A 20644-nucleotide genomic window follows, 5' to 3' on the forward strand; every position below is an offset into this window, starting at 1 on the left:
ATTATTTATCCACATATGCCGTCTCGCGGGATCTTTGGGAATCTTATAAAACCTAAATCCGACTATTCTGGCATTAATTAGTTAGTTGCTCGCAGTTATCAACCTAATAGTTAATAGAGAAGCGTGTTTTTTTTTTTATGGCGGCGTTGAGATTAACAGCGCACAATGCCGTCAGCTCCTAGGGCTCCTGGTCTGTTCCAGGGCAAACTGGCCGGTGGTTGGTACGTTTTTACCCCATTAAATCAGTCTTAGTTGACAGCAGCAGGTGCCCTCACAGCCGCAGGTGGAAAAGAGTGGAATGTTAGACTGGCTCCATCTAATATTTTAATATTAATATCTAATATTTTGCAAAGCAGGGATATCAGCGGCCCCTCCCAATTTGCGTTGATCCTTGTTTCTATTGAAATGTGAATGGTTTGGCTGCTCAGTCATCATACTGCTATATATTCTTGGCACACTTTGGGTCCTTTAGTACAAACTGAGCATGGTTTAAATGCCACAGCCTACCTGAGTATTGTTGCTGACCATGTCCATCCCTTTATGACCACGGTGTACCATCTTCTGACGGCTACTTCCAGCAGGATAATGCACCATGTCACAAAGCTCACATCATCTCAGACTGGTTTCTTAATGAGTTCACTGTACTCCAATGGCCTCCACAGTCACCAGATGTCCATCCAATAGAGCACCTTTGGCATGAGGTGATTCTCATCATAGATGTGCGGCCGACAAATCTGCAGCAAATGTGTGATGCTGTCATGTCAATATGGACCAAAATCTGTGAGGAATGTTTCCAACACCTTGTTGATAATATGCCTTAATTAAATAATTAGGTTGATAGTAACTAGCAAGGTGTACCTAATAAAGTGGCTGGTGAGTGTATATTTCTATAATGACGGATAATAAAGTGAAACACGACTGGTTGATTGTCTGCAAAAGACGGGAGTCGTTTATTCAGAGCCTCTGCTTGAACCATCAAGAGCAGCACACTAACAACAACTTCCACCACACTCTTCCAAAATTAAATCACCTGTGTCATGTTGGACGTGAAACAGAAACAAAAAGAAGCACCTACATTGAACTGTCACAAATTTTATTCACTTTACACGTCAGTGGTTTACACTTGAATCTTTTTTAAAAATTGTGAAACTAAAGACCGAAGTAATTTACCTGTTTGTTTCGCTGACTGCATTAAGGATCTGGTTATATCAGGAAATGTGCAATAACCGCTAAAGAGCTCAGCTGTTAAGTGCCTGTAATGTATGTTTGTGTGTATGTGGTGAGTATCAAATCTTAAGTACATGACATCAGCTGCAGTGTACCTTGATCTATGCGTTACGTTTTTCAGTTAGTATGAAAGTTTCATGAGAGCTTCTAATAGTCTCCGAGTAAGTGGGCTCTGTTTTGCACACCTATTAACTTGTAAAATGCCCTATTAATAGACTGTGATCTTTCACCATGTGTTCTCTAACCAGTGCACTTGTACTAATGCATTCTGTATTCCTATCTTATCCTGTATGTCTTTTAATAAATCTAATGTTGCGTTTAATGTTGGCCTTGCAAGAAAAACTAAACCTCTTTGTGAAAAATAAATGTGTTTTTGCATTGATTATGTCCAAAAATGTAAATATATATTATATAATTTTTGGCTCACATCACAGAATATTACAAGACACTGGCGACTGTGACTCCTACACCTGTGATTGGGCAGGAGTCATCGGATAAGGAAAAGTGACAGAATCCAGATGTAACCTTTCTGGATTTGTATTACAGTATTATCGGTAAGATATATAAGTTTCTGCAGACGTCATGTGGGGAATATTGATCTTTATTCAGCTGGAGACCTCTACTGTATTTCTACAGTATAGAAACATGTTAAAAAATAGGACAGTCTGTTAACAGGTGAGATAAACATAAATAAATAAATAAAAATGTGTAAGCGCCCTGGGTGTATAAGTGTGCACTGTTTTTGGAGTTGGAGTATTGCATCCGCCATCCGCGCATTCAGTTTAAAGTGTTTCCTGTTGCCCCTCTATAAATCCGATCCGCCTTTTATCACAGTGAAGTGTGCAACAAGACGGAAGTATCAGATCGTAGCGGTCTTCACAGCGACGGATATCCGCAGTGTTATAGAGAGTAGAGCACAGGATTAGTTTCGATTTTTTTTAAAATAAATTTTAAATAAAGTTTTAATGGCGCGTTAATAATGCTCACCTTAAAAGATAGTGTATAAAAAAATAAACAAAAATATTTATAGCAAGAATAAGTAGTTTCGCCTGTGTGACTCATGTTTACTCAGCTTAAAGTTACAGCAGTTATTTTTTTTTTAAATTATTTTTATTTATTTATTTATTGCTTCTCCTCGGGTGTGATATCAGTTTGGTGATCTTATAGATACTGTTGAGCCTCGGGCGCAGGCGCGTTCGCGTCACACACGCTCCCAGTCGAGCACCACCACCACCTCCACCACCACCACCTCCCCACCCCCTGAGGCACACACCAGCCTTCCCATCCAATCAGAGGCCTCCTCGTCCGCAGGGAGGGTGAAGACCTTATAGTCCGCTACAAATACTCCACGTTTTATTTCATGTAGCCATAGGCCTCTAACACCGCTTCCTTACAAGAGGGAGCACAGCGAGCCACTGGGAGGTCACAGATACCCAGACTTCACAGCAACTCTCACTCTCACAGAAACTTGGAAACGTGGACAAACCCAAACGTCTCCTCGCCGTTACCCAGCTGCAGCCCAGACAGCACTGAAGAAGAAACTTTTCTGCAACTTTTTTTCTTCTTTTTTTCAGAAAAGCAACTAATCAAAGCGAACTAAACCCCAACTGGAGGTGGGATATCGAGGTGGGAGCTCTTTGTTTTGTCTTTTCCTGCAGCTTCATCCTCTCAAAGAGTCGCCGCTCCACCACCACCACCACCACCAGCAGCAGCAGCACCTGCAGACATGACGCGAAGGTCCTGCGCTATTTACGCGGTCGGGATCATGTGCGCCTCCCTGCTGGTCTTCGGGATCGGCTTGTTCTTGTCTCACATTTGCCGCAATTACATGCTCAACCGCCTCAAAAAGGTAAAGCCCCCCCCCCCACCTCCCCTCCTTAAAGTCTCACTCCATAACAGTTCCGCTCTTCATCAATCGCACGCGCACGTGGGGGCGTGCGGCTTGAATGTATAGTATGAGTGTTTTCATTTTCATATTCGTCCTTTTTGAATGGACTCCTGTGTTGTGTTGGGAATGACGGGGGGGACGCCACAATGGTGGGATTGTCCCATTCACAGCCCCTGGCTAAAGTTTGCAAACTTCAGAGGATTATGCTGAAGGCTCCCCTTATCGCACCAGCGCTCCAGTGCATGCCATTACTACGTTACTAGTCATCAGATCACACCATTTGATGAGGGAGTATTCCCGCTCGTATTAGTCTGTAAAATGTAAAATAACATGAAAAGTCGGAATATAATTTTTTTGTTTGTTTTTTAATGTTAATAGATGGGGGAAGTTGCGCATTACTTTTATGGAAATCGACTCGCGTGTTGAAGCTCTGCTCTGGGATTTAAAATGTGCAATTCAGCGATTAAAGAAAAAAAAAAGAAGAAGAAGAGGTTTTTGACTCCACAATGCATCTTCCTCTTACAGCTGTGTGTCACATTCTTGAAAGAGCGGCTCCAGTTAAGAAACTGGGGCGAAGGAGGATGCGCTGTTAATGGCCTATTATGGGTTCAGTAGCCACTGCTAGTCACTCTCAGCACTACTTTAGCCACAGCTCCTGGGCCATTAGTATGCACTACGTTTAAAGACTAGAAAGGTTTCTTTATTTATTTATTTTTGTCACGTACTAAAGATCCAAATAAACTCTGTTATCCATGTTAATGGACACTATCATTCCTATGGATACACTGTATATTCTTCCATCTCTATCTCTTGTACATTTAATTCTATGCACTTTTTTGCTTATGGTATTCTCTGTTTTTTTTTTCACTAGATATATATATATAATTTCTTTATTTCTTTATTTTTTCTATTATGTCGCCACCCCAAGCCAACAGTCTGGCTGTGTGTGTCTTTCTGGCGTCACGCCCCTGCAGCAGTATTTGGTTTATGGCCGTTCAGCTTAGAGGACGTGGTTAGTTTCCGCTAGTTGGAAAAGTAAACTAAACTGCATGCACTCAAGGCTTTTCCCGTTTTACATCTTCTTCCCATCTGTACCTTTAAGTACTCAAACATTTTCACAGCTGTCAGTTAACCCTGCAACAATTTTTTGTTTTCTCCTTTGAAAGACAAATACAGACTAGTGCCACCTGCTGGCGTAAAGAGTATGCGCCATCTCATCGTTGAATGTAATTCTTTTACGTTTGACCCAAACGCTGGTGAGGTGAGGTCAAAGTTGGCCTTCGTTGCCAGCAGTCCTCGCAAAAAAAAGAAACTAACCAAGATGCAGTTTGTTTTTGGTCACGCTTGTCAGGCACAGATATTGAAAGCCGGGGGTCGTCCAGATTATCTCCGGAGTCGTGGTTTTCAGATCCATCCGTGCATTGTTTCATGTAAAGGACGGTGGCTGCTGTGATAGTGGGCTGGTGGTCGCGGCCGATGGGAAATGAATATTTAAACTTATGCAAACGTGAGCGTTGTCATGCACACAACGCGTGTTTGATCAGCAGCCAACGGGTCTCTACACAAATACACCGTGGACTCTGTCAGCCTGGGTCTCTGTTTACTTATTCAGGCGTGGTTGGTACAGTTTCACAAAAAAAATTAGGCAATATTAATCCTCATATTCACTAGTTGAGCATGCTGTCATGCTGTGAGCCAAGACTGGTTATGCATAGCTCGCATACCATATCCATACCTGTGGAGGAATTCCCTTTTCTTGTGCTCCAGCTGGAAGCACCTTTAATAACCCCTGGCTAAATGAACAATACATATTGAAGTTGTGCTGTTGCCTAAGTGAAGCATTTGTTTCGTATAAACATGCCCATTAACTTACAGCGACCTCGATTTCCTTGGTTTCCTTGCTGCTGGCCAGTGAAAACCTTCCCAGAGGATTCATTTTACTTCGATAACAGTGCGGACATGAGACAAGCGTTGGCGCACATTTAGCATTATGAAAAAGCGCGACTTTGTCTTTGTTTTCGTATCAAGCTGGCATTTCCGTAACAGTTATCAGATGTATTTTCTGTGAGAAGTATTGGCTTCAGAGGGCGTAATTATCAAAGCTTTCTAGTTTTGTTTTGATTGAATTTAGATAATTTCCTTATGCTGGAGTTTTGTTTGAGACCAACAGAATAAACAGGCAAAAACAAGGAAGTGGCTGAAGGGAAAACCCATTCCCTGGCAGTTTTATCTTGTTACCTACTTATTTACATTTCTACCATTTTAAGTTCTGTTAGTAAATCTTTACATGCTGGTTTATAGACCCATCACAAAAACACAATTAGCTTCACCTCTTGGCCTGCCCATAATGAGAGCATGCAGGGTTGTAACCAGGTCATTAAATTGCTGAGGTCAAACCAGCCGGGGGAAGGGTTGGTGGCTTGTGGCGGTATGGGTGTGGGGCACGGCGGTTGTTGACGCTGCTGCTGCTGCGACAACAGCAGCAGCATGTGTGGGCACGGCGGTTGTTGTTGTTGTCGCTGACAGGTGTAAATTGTGTGCGTGGGTACGTCTCAATATTAGAACTTTCTGAAAGGATCGTACCAAGGTGGTACGATCTGTTGCAGATTACAGTGTTTAAAAAGATTAAAGCGGGGATTGTGGCTGCAGGAATTTAGTACGTTTATTTATTAACATAGAGTATGTCCACACACTAAGCAAGAAAGTTTCAGTTAACTTATTAAGAACATATATTCTATTGTATCTGTGTTCATTTTGTCCCGCCATTTCTAAATTTCTAAATAACGCTTGAAGTTGTCGTTTCCCCTCCTTCACAGGTTTAATTGTAAAGGTTTTTATTACAGAGTGTGGATTTTGTCATTTTGCCATGCAAACAGTTGATGTCAAACAACCGCACAGTAAACAAACATAAAGTTTTGAATACCGCCGGTTGAACCAAGGTTTAGTTTACGAGCACCGCTGGATTGACCTTGATTTGGAGTGAAATCCTATTTAAATGAATACGGAATCTTATGAACCGAATCCAAATAGGACAATGTTTAATATTTTTAATATTAGATGATTTACTTCTACATGTGGGGTACACAAAGATCCATTTTTGACTGATGACCAAGTAAAAACACATGTAGGTGTGACACCTTGCGTGTTATAATCATCTTATTGCTTAGAGAAAGGATGATTTATTCCAGCTGTATCCAGTTACTGCCTTACCCCAGTTGCATCGGTGTGAAGGATCCCCTCCCATGGAGCCCCTCCCAGCAGCAGACACTCTCTTTGTGTGCTAAGCCTCTTTCACACTGCTAAGTTTATTAGGAAACCTAGCAGGGTTGGCAGCGACTCAGCTTCCAGCTTGTGAGTCAACCAGGGTCAGTGTGCAATGACCCTAATAAGAGGGTGATGGTGAAAAATGTCTTTTCCGTGAATAGGAATTTGGTAATTTTACATAGACTAGTCTAGACATATTGGCTAGCGGCCCCTTGTTGGTGGTCTCGCCGGCTTGCGTTAAAGTTTCGAGATAAATGTTTTGGCAACAGCCGAGTGGTAAATCAAGCCCCTAGAGACGTAGTCTGCAAGTAATGGTTCCCCAGAGTTGAAGTTGGTAACAATGGTGATGGAGAATGGTGAAATTTATGGTAGTCTTTTACCAGCATAGAGTTTTCTTAGTAATATCATGTCTAAGGTAAATATTGGTATTCCCACTGCCCTCTTTTCATTATGCCTTTGCATCTCCTGCAGTTTGTTGAAGTGTTAGCCTCGGTGGCTTCTTGACACCAGCAGTCGCCAGAAACGCTGTAAGCTAGGCTTGTGCACACGACTTTGCGGGTTAAATTTCAAAGCGGCAGCACAACCCAAGACACATCCAGACCAGATGAAAAAGAGGCTCAGCATTTGATGGAAGAGATCGGATGTGTTTCTTCGTTAGCGAGCGATGAAAGAAGAGGAGAGGCTGTAATCAGTAGATATACAGTATGTCATGGACTACTCATGGTGGCAGTGTTGGTCTTATTCGCGTTTCTGCCAGAAGGGCGAGACAAATGATCTGCGCTGTATCTTTAAGTCGGCTAGGCCGTAGGTCTTCAACAGGGAGTCCGCGACCCCTAGGGGTCTGTGCAGGTACTGCAGGTGGGTTGCAAAATCATTGGTTGTTGTTTTTTTGAGTATTTTTTAATTTCCCACCACAAATTTAAATTTCATTAACACGAATCTGACATATTTTAGTGAAGGGATAAGGAATAGCTTGAATGCAAAATGATAATAATGATGTATATTTATAAATAGCACTAGGCCGGTTTAATATAGAACACATCAGTTTGGGGGTCCTTGGCCTAAATAACTGGGCTAGACGATGTGTTTGTGATGGGTAGTTCATTCTGGATCAGTAGGGACATTAGACTGTATATAAATGTGGACAACGCGTCCCCACTTCCTTGCATTAGCCAAACTGAAGCTATTCTCAGTTTGGGATACGGGCGGCGCCATCTTGCGAGTTTTGAGCCAGAGTCCACGAAGTACGGTCCGAGAGTGGAGCCATGACTCGACCTTCCTCCAGACTCACTTGTGTTTTCGTTTAATTAACGATATGCTCTGCACCACCTCCACCAGTTGCAATGAAATGTTAGATTATATAGCCTACCGTACTCTCACAGCCCTCACCGGTTGACATGGCAACATGTCGCCATCACGATTTCACATTCTGTTTCTATAGCAACAAATAACTACCTAAAACTAAGCTTATCAGAAAATAGGACACTTAAGTATGCACCAGTATTTGTATAAACTTTGGCTTCACTTTTATATATAGAACTACCTTTTACCTTTTAACTTCCTTACATTGTTCAAGCTAATCATGCCTCTTCAGCAAATCGGTATCCACTGGCTTTTAGGGCTCACGTTAAACTCAACTGACCTTTGATATCATTTCAATGCGTTCAGTAACAGCTGAGCTTTGTCAGGTGCTCTGGCCACTAGTGAGACAAACCCATTTAGGTTACGCAAAGCTTGTGTACCATGACTGGAGGGTTCGATGAATAGCCTCTAGCTGCGCCCCAAGTTGTTCACATCTATTCATGTGAGCGTCTCGACATCAAAGCCCCGACTTTGTGTGTATTTGTGTATTCACCTGCTACATGTGTTTTCGTAGGGAGTGGTGTTAGAGTAGCGGTGGTAAGCGCTGAGATGAGAGGGTTTCCCTGTTCCTGTTTTCCATGCATTTTCTACGCCGTGCTGGGAGGGTCACATGCGAAACAAGGACGTGGAAAGACCACGCTGTCCCTTCCTCAATCTAAGGTGACAGCTTTATTGTCCGTGGCTACTCGACTAAACTTTTGTCTCTGAGCAAGTGGAGGGGACCCCAAAGGAGGAGGGGTTCACGCACTCCCCCCTCCTGAAATAACGGCTCTCGGCGCGTCCAGCTCCTCTGGGCTAATTTCATACCGAACTGTTGCTATTAACAAATCTGACACAACTGGGTCAAAGTGAGATTTCCTCACGCCTCTTTCCGTCCCCACTCTCTCCTTGTGTTTTTACAGCATCTCAGAGGCGCCCTGCTGTGTATCAGGGCTTTTTCTGGTCCACAGGCCGTGGCATTTCTTAGCGAAGAAAGAAAACAGGATAGTCGCCTGTGTTCCACTTCCAGGGCCTCACAAGGCTCGGTCCTGAGGAATGTGGCTGAGATCATTAAGGTCCCAGGCCTGCTCAAACAGTAGGCATCCAGCTCTCGGCATCACATGATATGTCGGCGTTCACCCCCTCCCCGAGTGCCCGTTGCTAGTGGCGACCGCTGACAATGGAGCGGTGGAAGGGTCTCCCCTCGGACCATTCATGTGAGCGGCCGATGCTCTTGTCTGACGCTAAGACAGCCTAGCCCCCCCACCATCACCATCACCACCACCATGCGACCCCCCGTGGATGTTTTTGTTCTTTGGTTTTGTTTTTAGTTTGAGTGGAAACTTCAGATTCGAAACACATGTTCGTTCTGACTGTGCACCGGCCGTTCAGATCGTCCATCAGCATTTATCTCTGCGCAGCGAGTCCGAGTGAGTGATGCTTTAAAACGCCACTTAATGTTTCAACAGGAGATCGTGTTGGTGGAGGGAAGCCGTGTGTTCGACTCATGGAAGGCCCCTCCCCCTCCGGTCTTCATGGAGTACTTCTTCTTCAACCTGACCAACGAGAAAGAGTTCCTCGAAGGGGCCAAGCCTGTGATCAAGCAGTCGACCCTCAACGACAGTGGCTCCAGAGATCAATTACCTCCGACTTAAAAAACAAAAAAACAAACACTGTAAAGTCCTGACACCATGCCTTGACTTCAGAAGATAATTTCCATGTGTGATACAGACCTCGCCTATAAAATCTAAATTTGCGTGTGTCGATTGTGTTGCCAAACTCGACCACAGCCACAAATAAAGTTTGTTTTCACAGCAGAAAAACAAAAGTCAAAGTCAGTGCTTGTTTTTTTGCTCCGCACTTCTGCTTTTCAACTGCCTCGCTTGTAGCCTCTGTTTCTTTTTCTGCTCGTAAACCCCAAGAGGAATGTCAGCATTTTTTTCAAAGTTTTTTTCAAAGTTTAATATAAAACAACCTGTCCTGCCCGCGTTTAAATCGAACAGCTTAAATAAATATCAAGGTTCATTGCTGAAGCACCAAAAATGTTACAACAGACGCGGCGCACGTCGAGATTATCTGCCCCTGCCACTTAGCCTATATTTAACTTCGGCGGGGTTACCTAATCTCAGACGGATGTGTTTAACCAGTCGGGTCAAATTGTGTAAAGAGTGCTCGCCGAGTTTTTAACCGACGCATCATCTGCAGCCAAAGATGTTGCAAACCTTCGACAAACATTTAAAGCTGATCGCCGTCTGTCCCGCCGTTTCGTCTACAGGGAGTACAGGTATAAGGACAACGTGAGCATGATAGAAAGTGAAAAAATGGTGTCGGCGTACAACACGAAAAGCTTCGTGTTCCTGCGAGAGAGGTCTGTGGGTGACCCAGCTGTGGATAACATCACCACTGTCAACATCCCCGCTTGGGTGAGTCGTGGACAGAATGTCTCAGAGAACTGGGGCAGAGTGGAAGTTGAAGAGGGGGAAAGTGGACTGTGTGTACTGTAACATACATGCTGCCGTTGTGCACTTTGTTAAGTGTTTCCTCAGTGCACCACCCGCTAATGCATCCTGCATTATTGTGCACTCACCCCCCCCCCCCCCCCCCCCCCCCCCCCCCCCTCCTCCTCCTCCTCCTCCTCCTCCTCCTCCTCGCCCTAACCCGTCTCTAGGCTGTAATGGAAAAGGTGAAAGGGACCTTCTTCAAGGCCCCCATGGTGGCCGTCTGGATGAACTCTCTCAACTCCGGCCTCTTCACGACGCGCACAGTGGATGAGTTGCTTTGGGGCTACGAGGACCCCCTTCTGGTTCGCGTCTCCTCCACCAACCCTGACGTCGAGACGACCTTTGGCCTCATGTACAAGGCATGTACAGCTCGAATTTTGATGATGGAAGAGTTCTTAACGTTTTTTGCCCAAGAAAAAAAAAAAAAAAAAAAAAAACGAAACATTTTTTCTTGTAAATAACATGGATGTTTGTCTGATTTAGAAAAACGGGAGTAATGATGGGGAGTTTATCTACCACACTGGAACACAGAACTACATGGACTATGGCCGGATCATAACATGGAAAGGTCAAAGGTAGACAGGCTCCCCTTCTGTTTTCAGCCATGGCGATGAAACTTTATTGCGTAATCTTTGGATTAACAAAATCTGGTCAAATCTGCTTTTCCTTTTTTTTTTTTTTTTTTTTGCCATTAATGATGGTGTTTGGTGCTTTCACATCCAATTTTATTATTTTTATTTGTAGTGTCTGTTCTCCTGGAATCTCTAATTGCCCTTGCACTCATGGGAACCTGCTTTTTATTTATTTTTCTTTCGGCGCCTTTCAGATAAAAACTCTTTTGATCATCAAAACATGTCATTGTAATTTACTGTTATTAAGATGGAGATGATAATGCTGTTGACGGTGGACAAGCCCTTTGTCCACCGTGTTCCTCTTTCCAGCATTTTTGGTTTGAATGTGATGTGTTTTTTAAAAAAAAAAAAGACACTGATGAAATTTTAAAAAGATATGTAAAAATGTGATTTCTTTTTTTTTTTAAATATGCAGCAAGCTGGATTTATGGAGGTCTGAGTATAGCAACAGCATTAATGGATCAGATGGGAGTGCGTTCCATCCCCTGCTGGAGAAGGATGAACGCCTTTACATCTTCACTCCAGACCTGTGCAGGTACAGTTCAGCACCACGATGCTTTCCTGCGGGTTTTCAAGATTTTTTGTGCACACATTTATGATGTTTGTGATCCTGTGTGCTTTTTTTTAATCATTATTTATGTGGTAGTATTTTGCTTTATTTATTACCTATTATCTGCAAAACAACTGGCATCATATGATCCTCGCTCTTTGTGCAAACTAGCAAGCTTAAATTTGGACAATTCCCATTGAAACCTTGCATCACTAAGGTGCTATGTCGCCGCATCGCGGTGTTACGTTACAGCTGGGATTTACATCGTCCCCAGTTTTACCTGAGAATGGTTTGGTTATGAATTGACGTCTATTTCTGGAACATGACCGACCAGGCTCGGGTGGAGGCTTTCACATCTGGTATGGAAATAATGTCCAGAGGCTTCGGATCCCATGCATTGTTATCATAAGATCAAAGATCAAACAGCCCCGCAGGTGACCTCTGTTTACTGTTGACTTTGCTTCTCACAGGAGTTTTTATTTTTTTAAATTGTTTTTTAGAAAGCACTTTAGAGAAGGGTGTCGCTTTAATGCAGTTTAATGATGATGGAAGACTGTTGGAGGGGAAGAGACAGAAATATCTCATGGTTGTTGACAAGAACTGATGTGGGCTAAGCTGTAGGAGTCTCATTGCTGTAATCAACCCTTGACTTTTGGCAATTTAGAAATTCCTCAAGGAAACGGATTCGCAAGGAAATGTGGAGTTTATCTATACCGACGGTCACAACATTAAAACCACCAACCTGTGAAGAGAATACGTAGTAACAGCTGAGCGTTAATCACAGACCGAGGCGAAAGGGGGGAAAAATTAATGAATGAAAATGATAAAAACACATTTTATGTTACAAGTTGGCAAGTGCTGAGCATAGTGCAAGTATCGCTAATCTGGGCAGGACCATCCGGAATCTTTAAAATCAGGATGTGTTTATTGAATTAATTTGTGCGCCGACTAAGCAGCTTTGATAAGCCCTGTTTCCCGCAAAATGTAAGTGCTTTGTCCTTATCCTTGATGACAACAAGAGATTCTAATTTAGCAAAGAACCTTGATCTTAAAAGTCAGAGGCTGTTCCTGCTTTGCTGGTCGTGGAAAGAATCTGCTGGAGTGGTGCGGTCCTACCTTTGACTCTGATTGGAAGCGCGTCAAAAACCCCTACCCCAAATATTTACGAAACACTTTCACCTACTTATTCATTGCCTGGCAGCGTCATCAGTGGCTGACCATGCTACTGTGACTAAAGGGAAGGCTCCCTGCTTCCTGTACATTTTTTTATTATAATGTCTAGAGGAAGTGCTTCCTTAAGTCATTCACGTTGACCTCTCACACACAGACCCTTAAGCCCTTGTAAGATTAGCTCAGCAACGCTTTGTGTTGAAACCATTAAGCGATATCTCCGTGTGCGATCTGCCGGTTTAAAAAAAGTACATGAATTCCCATCTGACGAGGTGTGACCCTTCGGTCTAGAAACTGACAGCTGAGCCGCAAAAGCCTCAAGATTTTGATGAATTGCACACAGCTGCCATTGCTCAAATATCAACTTCCCCTTTGCAACAAGTCAAGCTTGTCCTTGGTAAGAAAAGCTTGAAAATCATTGTTATTAAAAAAAAAACTTTTAATAAAAGGACAAGGTGGAGGCTTACACGCTGCTCTGGTGTAGAAACGCACAGCTTCTCCCACAAGGGTCAAGGGAAAGGTCCGGACAGTATTGTTGCACGATTGGTGGGCTGCATAGCTAAGGGCCACATCCTCCCGGCCAGTTGGCAGATACTCTATGGAGGGCTTTGTTCTCTCTTAGAGTTGTCGGGATTCCCTCGACAGGACAGAATTGCCGACTAAGGATGAACTTCCGACAATAACACGATTCTCTTGGAAGCTGTAAAAACACAAAAAGCATTAAAACGTGATTAAAGATTCACGATTCCTCCGCTCCCAGTACAAAAGGGGAAGGTCAGTACCACAATGCACCGCTATGTTGTGTGACGTGTATACAATAAAAGAAGCACAATGGCATGCGTCAGTATAAGTCAAACGGGCCCTTTCCTGAAAGTTGGTTCTCAAAGTTATCTAGAGAGGCTTTTTGTAAAACAGGAACTATTTTTTTTCCTGCTTTAATCAACCCACGTGTTCCTATTGGCTGTTTAGAAATCTCTTCATAATATCGCAGGCCTCCATCCTTGAAGAAATGTATTTATAAGTATGTGTGAAGCTTACGTAAACCTTGAGAGGACATATTTTTAAGCTACAGTTGCTCTGATGAAGCAAAACCAAATTTTATGCTACAAGGACATTCGTTTGGAAAGATATCAACTTCATTTAATTAGAGCAGGTCACATAAATTATATTTTTCTGCTAAATAACTCAATCAATGCTTTTACATGCACGTGAAAAAAACAAATTATTGCCTTAATCTGACTTTAACTGGACAACTTAAGTGCATGTAAACACGTTACTCCGACTAAAATCTGAGATTTTCCTTATCAGATTAAGACGCACAGATAATAGGGTTAGAAATCGATTTTCTCTGGCATGTATGCGCCTTAATCTGACTTTAACTGGATGTTAAAGTGCATGCTGGATGCATGCTCTACAACCTCTGCGCTGGCGTGTGACCCCGGAACCAAAACAACCAAGAAAGCCGATCGCAGAAGAAAATGATAAAGAGAGTCAGTAGAAGAACAGTCTGAGGGATAGCGCCATCTTATCTGCACCATGTGTAGCGCGCACATTATGTGAAGATGAACTATTACCCATCTAGTTGTTGTTTGAAATGCCGGTCTGAAGCATGAACGTGTCTTGGTTATTATATGACGTAATGGGTCAACCAGAAAGGGGGCTGTATTAACGCGGTATTGTCCTGCTGAAAAGACACGTATCGCCACCTAGTGTGGAGGAGGAGGACATGTTCCCCTCAGTTATTTGATTTTCTCCGTTGCATGTAAACTGGGACAAGGATCGCATGTAAACACAGTGTATGCCATGCTGATTACAGCTAGCAAAACTTTCTTTCGATATAGGTTTTATGTTTATGTAATTACAATACAGACGGTAAAGATACATAAAATGCTGTGTAATCCCGGTTGAATTTTTTTTTTATTGTAGTATGTGAACTGTGGCTTTCCTCTGCAGGACAATCTACATGGAGTTTGAGAAAGAGGTGGAGGTGAAAGGACTCCCAGCCTACCGCTTCACGCCACCGCACTCTGTTTTGGCCAGCAAGGAGGAGAACCCGGACAACGAGGGCTTCTGCGTCACCCCGAGGGAGTGCCTGGGATCGGGCCTCCTCAAAGTCAGCCCCTGTCGGAAAGGTGAACGTCACCTTGTGCGGCCTCAAACTCTTTCATTTGCCAGCCCAACTTGAAACTTTCAGGCCCCTAAAAGTCGCGGAAGTGCTTTTATTATCCTTTGCGCCACCACCAGTTTTGCTAATACCCCCTAAACGACCCGTGTGACACAGCTCTCTCCGCACCTCAGGCGCCATCTGACCATGAGTTTCCTGGTAGCTGAGGGGTGGGGTTGGCTGGGTGTGTGTGCGTGTGTGTGTGTGTGTGTGTGTGTGTGTGTGTGAGGGGGGAGTGTTGGTTTGTAGGCGGTAAGCTCTGTCACCTGATTCTGCCCTTGAATGTGACCAGGCATTACCTTTTAGAGCGTGTTTACAGCCAAGTCGTCCCTCGTGTCTCTTTCATGTCCCTGCTCGTTTCGGTATCAACCAGCAGAGATTTGTAACTTGTTGCAATCATGTTCCTGGTGTCCTGGTAACGTTGCTGCTTCGAGGTGAAGGCCGGAGCGATTTGGAAAAGCCTGCTTTAACACGGATTCGCACGAAGCCTCGGTGGTTTGCAGAAATGCAGCTGTTAATTCACATTAACGTAAAAACACACCTTATAAAGAGCAAAAAACACTTTTGGAGTTCAGCAGAAAGGGTTAAGCAGAGGGCCAGGGTGTTGAGCAATTAATAGCGCCCATTAATGTGCATTTGTGCCACGGTGACCTTGCAGGTTGTCATGTGAACAGCCTCTCAGGTGACCGCGGGTGGAGAAGGGGAAAACCGTCACCTCTGGCCCACTTCATCAGCACCTCCAACTGCGCCACAACAACCATCTGACTCTGTTGTTGCTGCTGAGCACGCACGCGGCTCCCGCTGAGCTGCTTTTGGTTTTCCGCTTGAAATGCGGACGTCCAGACCTCGACATTGATAGTGCACAGGTGTGACCTCTCCTGAAGTGTTTGAATGAGCTGGATGGTTTCTTATCGCGACCCGAGCGAAATTGTTGGAATTCAGACCGACTGCCTCGGACAATACGAGGAAGGAACCCGGCAAGAGTTACACGATTCCTTATCTGGATCTTTGTTACCCTTTCTAATTAGTTTAATAAGCGGCGTTATTGTGCCTTGGTGTACCTGTTCCGTTTATCTGTCTTGGGGGAGTTGATCCTGAATAACACGCCGACCATCCGGCGACAGAAGGACAGATTATCATCTGGTCCCCTAGTTTTCACCTGTCCTGATAAGATAAGACATCAAACGGCAGGAAAAGGGATATTAAAATGTAATTTAGCACACACACACACTGTGTTTACCAACAAATGCTGAGAGGCTCTTACGCCACTGTCTGTCTCTGTCAGCTGACTGCCTTTGTGCGTCATCGTCCAACGCTACGCCACTAAAATATATATATATATACACACATTAACCCTTTCCACTCATGTATCCAGGCGAAGATTCAATGAAGAGGGCGGCAGGTGTCTAATATGACTAAAATAGACGGGGCATTGTTTCAGCGTGTGGTGTGAAATTTGAGATGCCGTGGAGAGCTTTTAGCAGAGCCTCATTTACTTTCTGCTTCGTGGCTTTCATTAGGTGGAAGTCAAAATATATATATATATTGTATTTCAAGTGTGTTTTAACCATAAAACCTGTTTTTGGAGGGGAACACAAAAGTAGCACTCCTTATGCACGTTTGGATTAGAAAACCTTCCAGTTAATGACTGCTTTCAAAGCGGCGTCTCATTAAGGAGGCACACGGACGCCTCTGAAATTTTAACTTTTCCAGTCTCACGTTTCATCCTCTCCTCTCCTCTCCTCTCCTCTCCCAGGTGCCCCGGTCGTCGCCTCCTTTCCTCACTTCTACCTGGGCGATCCTAAATACGTGGCCGCCTTTGATGGCTTGTCCCCCGAGAGGGCTCACCACCAGACGTATCTGGACATCAACCCGGTGAGCCTGCAGGACGCACGACCTCAAACGCACTCTGTGGTCCACTTTGCAGTTTTAATGGAGCTGCGCTGCAGCAAAAGCTGCTTTAAGATGTGCTGCTACACAACCTAGTGGCTACATGTTGCAATGGCAGCTGTAGTTATTATCCTCCTTGTACTTGTATGATAGTTTACATTATTAATATTATATATATTATTATTCTTTTTTGCTAACAGACAACTGGAGTGATTGTACGTGCAAGCAAAAGAGCACAAGTTAACGTCTTGATCGGCAAATTATCTGGATTCCCGTGAGTATCAGTGTTCAGGCACAGACTAAACACCTCACAGTACTGGTTCATTTATATTTCTAGTGTTTATGACTGCTTCTTCTTCTTCTTCTTCTTCTTCTTTGTCACTGACAGAAATACAAGAGTCTTGAATGACACCATCTTTCCTGTAATGTTCATCAACGAGGTAAGAAGTTCTTTGTTTGATGAAAAGAAACTGGCTTACAGTGAAAACTGGAGAAAGAAAAAAAAACTTGTCTGGTTCTCAAGAAGTAACCCTTATTTGTCCAGGAAATAGTCCAGCCCCATTACCTCAGCCCCTCTTCCAAAAAAAGACATTTTTGGACTTAAAAAGAGGTTTTTGGAAACGAGGCAGAACGAAAAAAAAAAAAAAACGTTGACATTTTCGTGGGAAATATGCTGTCTCACCAAGAATAAATGTCACAGGATTCAGTTACATCAGTTTACCATCAGTCTCCTCCCACTTTGAGGATTTTATGAACTGACTAAACACTTGGAATAAATTCAGTTTTATTCCCCCACAGGACAGAATCTGATTAGTTTTGTCCCCATTTCCAAACTCCAGCTGAGACACGTTATGCCTATTTTAAAATCTACTTACTTATTTACTTATTATTATTTATTTATTTACTTTTTTTGCTTTTTTATTTTGAGTTTTCTATATTTCATTCTATATTTTTGTTCTTCATTTTATATCATTCTACTTCCAATCTTATTATGTCTTAGAGTTTTTATATTTTATTAATTTTACATTTTTATTTATTTATTCTTATTTCACTTATATCAATCTTTTATTATTCTACCTTATTCTATTAATTTATCCTTTTTACAGTGTGTGTTAGTCTCCATGTCCTTTTTTTTGTTGTTGTTGTTGTTGTTTCTTCCTCTTCTCACATATTTGTTGTCAATCAAAATCCGCCTGTAAATGCGCAGAGCGTGGTGATTGACGACGCGTCCGCAGCCAAAGTGCACAAGCTGCTCCTGATCGTCACTCTGGTGTCCAACTTCCCGCTCGTGATTGTGGGACTTGGCGGCATCCTGCTCGTCGTCTTCATCATCCTTCTGGTCCGGGCCCGCAAACAAAAGGTAACGACGACCCCCCCCCCCACCCTCCTCTCACTCCTCTAACTACAACATTCAACTAACTACAACGTTGCTTGCGCCCGATGAGTGATAATTGCGTAAAATCGTTGAGGTAACCTTAGCCGCTCACTAATTGGCACCGTGCATGTTTTTGTCACCGTGTGTCCCCGTGCAGAATGAAGTTAAGCGCATTGTGTTTTCCAAGGCTCTCTATGCTGTAAGTGTTCATGGTTATTTTTGCATGCTTTGATTTTGTTTAATTTATTTCTTGTCTTGAATCACGTTCAGTTGAATGACTTTCACCCCAACTTCAAGTAATTCCGCTGTTGTACGCTAAACTTATTATTGGTTTTAGAAAAAAACAAAAAAAAACAAAGAGAAGAAAGGTTTTCTTTTCCAATATAACAAAATAAATCGCTTCTTTATCTTGAATCGTTCCAGAAGACCGCTGAAGAAGACACCTCTTACTCTCCGGTCAATGACAAGGAGAAGGACGACCCCCAGAATGGGACCTACATAGGCCTGACTCCTAAAGGCGACCCACAGGCTTGAGGACGGGGCTTTGTGACGTCGGGTGGGTGGGTGGGTTAGCTGATTTAGGGGGGGTATACGAGTGGGGTTTTTAGCTTCAAACATGGTGCACTACATGTTAGGTCTGATCTCTGAAGAGCCGCCTGAGCACAGTGTATTCCCAGAGAAAGGTGTTCTTGAAAACGCCGCTTCTCAGCTGCTGCGGTTTTTTTTTTTTTTTTTTTTTTTTTTGAGCCACTGAAGACGGAAAGCGCACTTTGTAGTGTTTCGAAAACAAACACGCCCTCTTTAAATCCGACACGCGGGATGCATCGCATCATCATCATCATCATCATCATCATCATCATCATCTGTTTGGCTGGATCTGGATTCTTCTTCCTGATATGAACTTTTGGGTTATTTAGTGAGCAGGAAAAGGAAATCCCATATTTTTTTTATTTTTTATCATTCATCACTCTCAGGGGGCCTTTCCTTAGAAGCAGGGAGAGAGAAGGAGAAAGTATTTTATTCAGTATTACTATGTCTCATTCGTCCTAAATGTAAAGTTACAAAACATTTCCATGGCTCATCCTTATTTTCACTATATTTAGAGGGAAACCTGTGCACATCATGTTTGTATATACAGTAAACATACAGAGTAAGGCATGTAGAACTGCTTACATTCCTCTCAGTGCATGACGGGGATGGACACCAGACAAACCGCTGTATATTTTGGATACTTTAATTTTTGTAAAGTAAGACTTCAATAGTTTCTTTTTCTTTTCTTTTTATTTGTAAATGTTAATATAGAAATGTTTTAATTGAGATCATCTCAAGTTAGAGCGTCACAAGTATATTTGCTTTTCTTTATGGATAGGGCGGGATGTTTCGTTTTCTGCTTGAAAACCCTGATTCTTTCATTGAGTCCCGATGAACTCGTGTGCCTATACAGTATTTGTGCCTTGAATAACTGCTTCCACTAACCGACAGCGCCATATCATATCAGTACGCCTCGCGTTTTAGATGCTGTGCCTTAAAAAAAAAAAAAGGATAAATGTTACCGGACTTCTCCTGACGCGGATGCCGCATCAACAAATCCGCTCTCAAGTGCATATTGTTTTTTCAAACTATCCAACAAAATAAATTGAGCGTTTTTCTTTTTTTTTTTTCTTTTTTTTTTTTTTACTGTACTGCTAACGGAGTCAAATTGAACTGTGAAAATGCTCTGCTGGAACAGCGGGGTCGTCGTGCAGGGGATTTCTCACTCAATGCTCGTGGCGAGAATGTTGTATTTCAGGTGCCATGCATAAGTTATCATGCTGAATTATTCAATTGAAACTGTGATGAGTTATTTTTTTATTGTCTCAAAGATTTATGAGTTATTTCTCGCCAGCTCAGTACAAGCACTGTGATAATCCGCAATGAATATAATCGGACGATAGTGACGTGATTCTTTCCTTCTTCATTTGATTTCACTGTCCGATGCTTACTTTAATTCACTTGTGTACAAATAAGACCTTATGAAATGTAGTAGGAAATTTATGAGAGAAATTGTGAATGGGTAGATTTAATGTCTGATGAAAACAAAATACAGTGTTACACACAAAACTGCATAAATTATTTTGCCACTGACAAAAAAAACAAACAGGACGCACCCAGTGGACAGTACACTGTGCTCCTTTGTGCCATACTTTGATTACAGATTATTTTTGAAATGATTGTTTCTGCTATAACCACATATTCTTCTAGCTGTCAGCCTGTTTTGAAACGTTGACTGTTGATACTTTCTGTTGCTCTGTACACAAAAATAAAAAGTAGTTTCAGTACATTTGTCTTCCTTTCTGATCTTTTTTTTCACATGGATTTACAGGGATTCTAAACTGTGGACTTACTTGTGAGCTTCAATTAACCAGGTCAAAATCATGTTTCCACAACTGAGTTTTTAGTTTCCAGATTACACTAAATTATCTTTATAAAATATGACGCAGTATTGAATACTAGAAATAGCTACATAACTGCACCAAACCCCACAAATGGAATCTGATTTGTAATTATATTTGTTGACTCATATAAAATAGTGCGCATTCTGTTTACAGTGTAACGCAATCCACCAAAATAGTTGTTTTTTATTGTGTTATTTTCACGAGGTG

At 42.7% G+C, this 20644-nt stretch overlaps 1 protein-coding gene across 2 annotated transcripts; it reads left to right on the forward strand.

Annotated features, from left to right (window-relative positions):
• Window positions 1–2576: 2576 nt before the first annotated feature.
• Window positions 2577–20322, forward strand: LOC124996608 (lysosome membrane protein 2-like). Of its 2 annotated transcripts, XM_047569803.1 has the most exons (13): window positions 2577–3076; window positions 9190–9331; window positions 9980–10143; window positions 10389–10580; window positions 10705–10796; window positions 11269–11388; window positions 14527–14705; window positions 16494–16612; window positions 16828–16901; window positions 17016–17067; window positions 17835–17987; window positions 18160–18201; window positions 18426–20322. In XM_047569803.1, the coding sequence occupies exons 1-13, from the start codon at window positions 2954–2956 to the stop codon at window positions 18534–18536; spliced, it is 1563 nt and encodes a 520-aa protein (XP_047425759.1). In that variant the 5' UTR covers window positions 2577–2953; the 3' UTR covers window positions 18537–20322. The 2 variants fall into 2 exon arrangements, with proteins under 2 accessions (XP_047425759.1, XP_047425758.1); XM_047569802.1 differs by lacking the exons at window positions 2577–3076; window positions 9190–9331 and having other exon boundaries at window positions 9866–10143; window positions 18429–20322.
• Window positions 20323–20644: the final 322 nt, after the last annotated feature.

The sequence above is a fragment of the Mugil cephalus genome, chromosome 19 (assembly GCF_022458985.1).
Source record: "Mugil cephalus isolate CIBA_MC_2020 chromosome 19, CIBA_Mcephalus_1.1, whole genome shotgun sequence".
NCBI classification, from domain to species: Eukaryota; Metazoa; Chordata; class Actinopteri; order Mugiliformes; family Mugilidae; genus Mugil; species Mugil cephalus.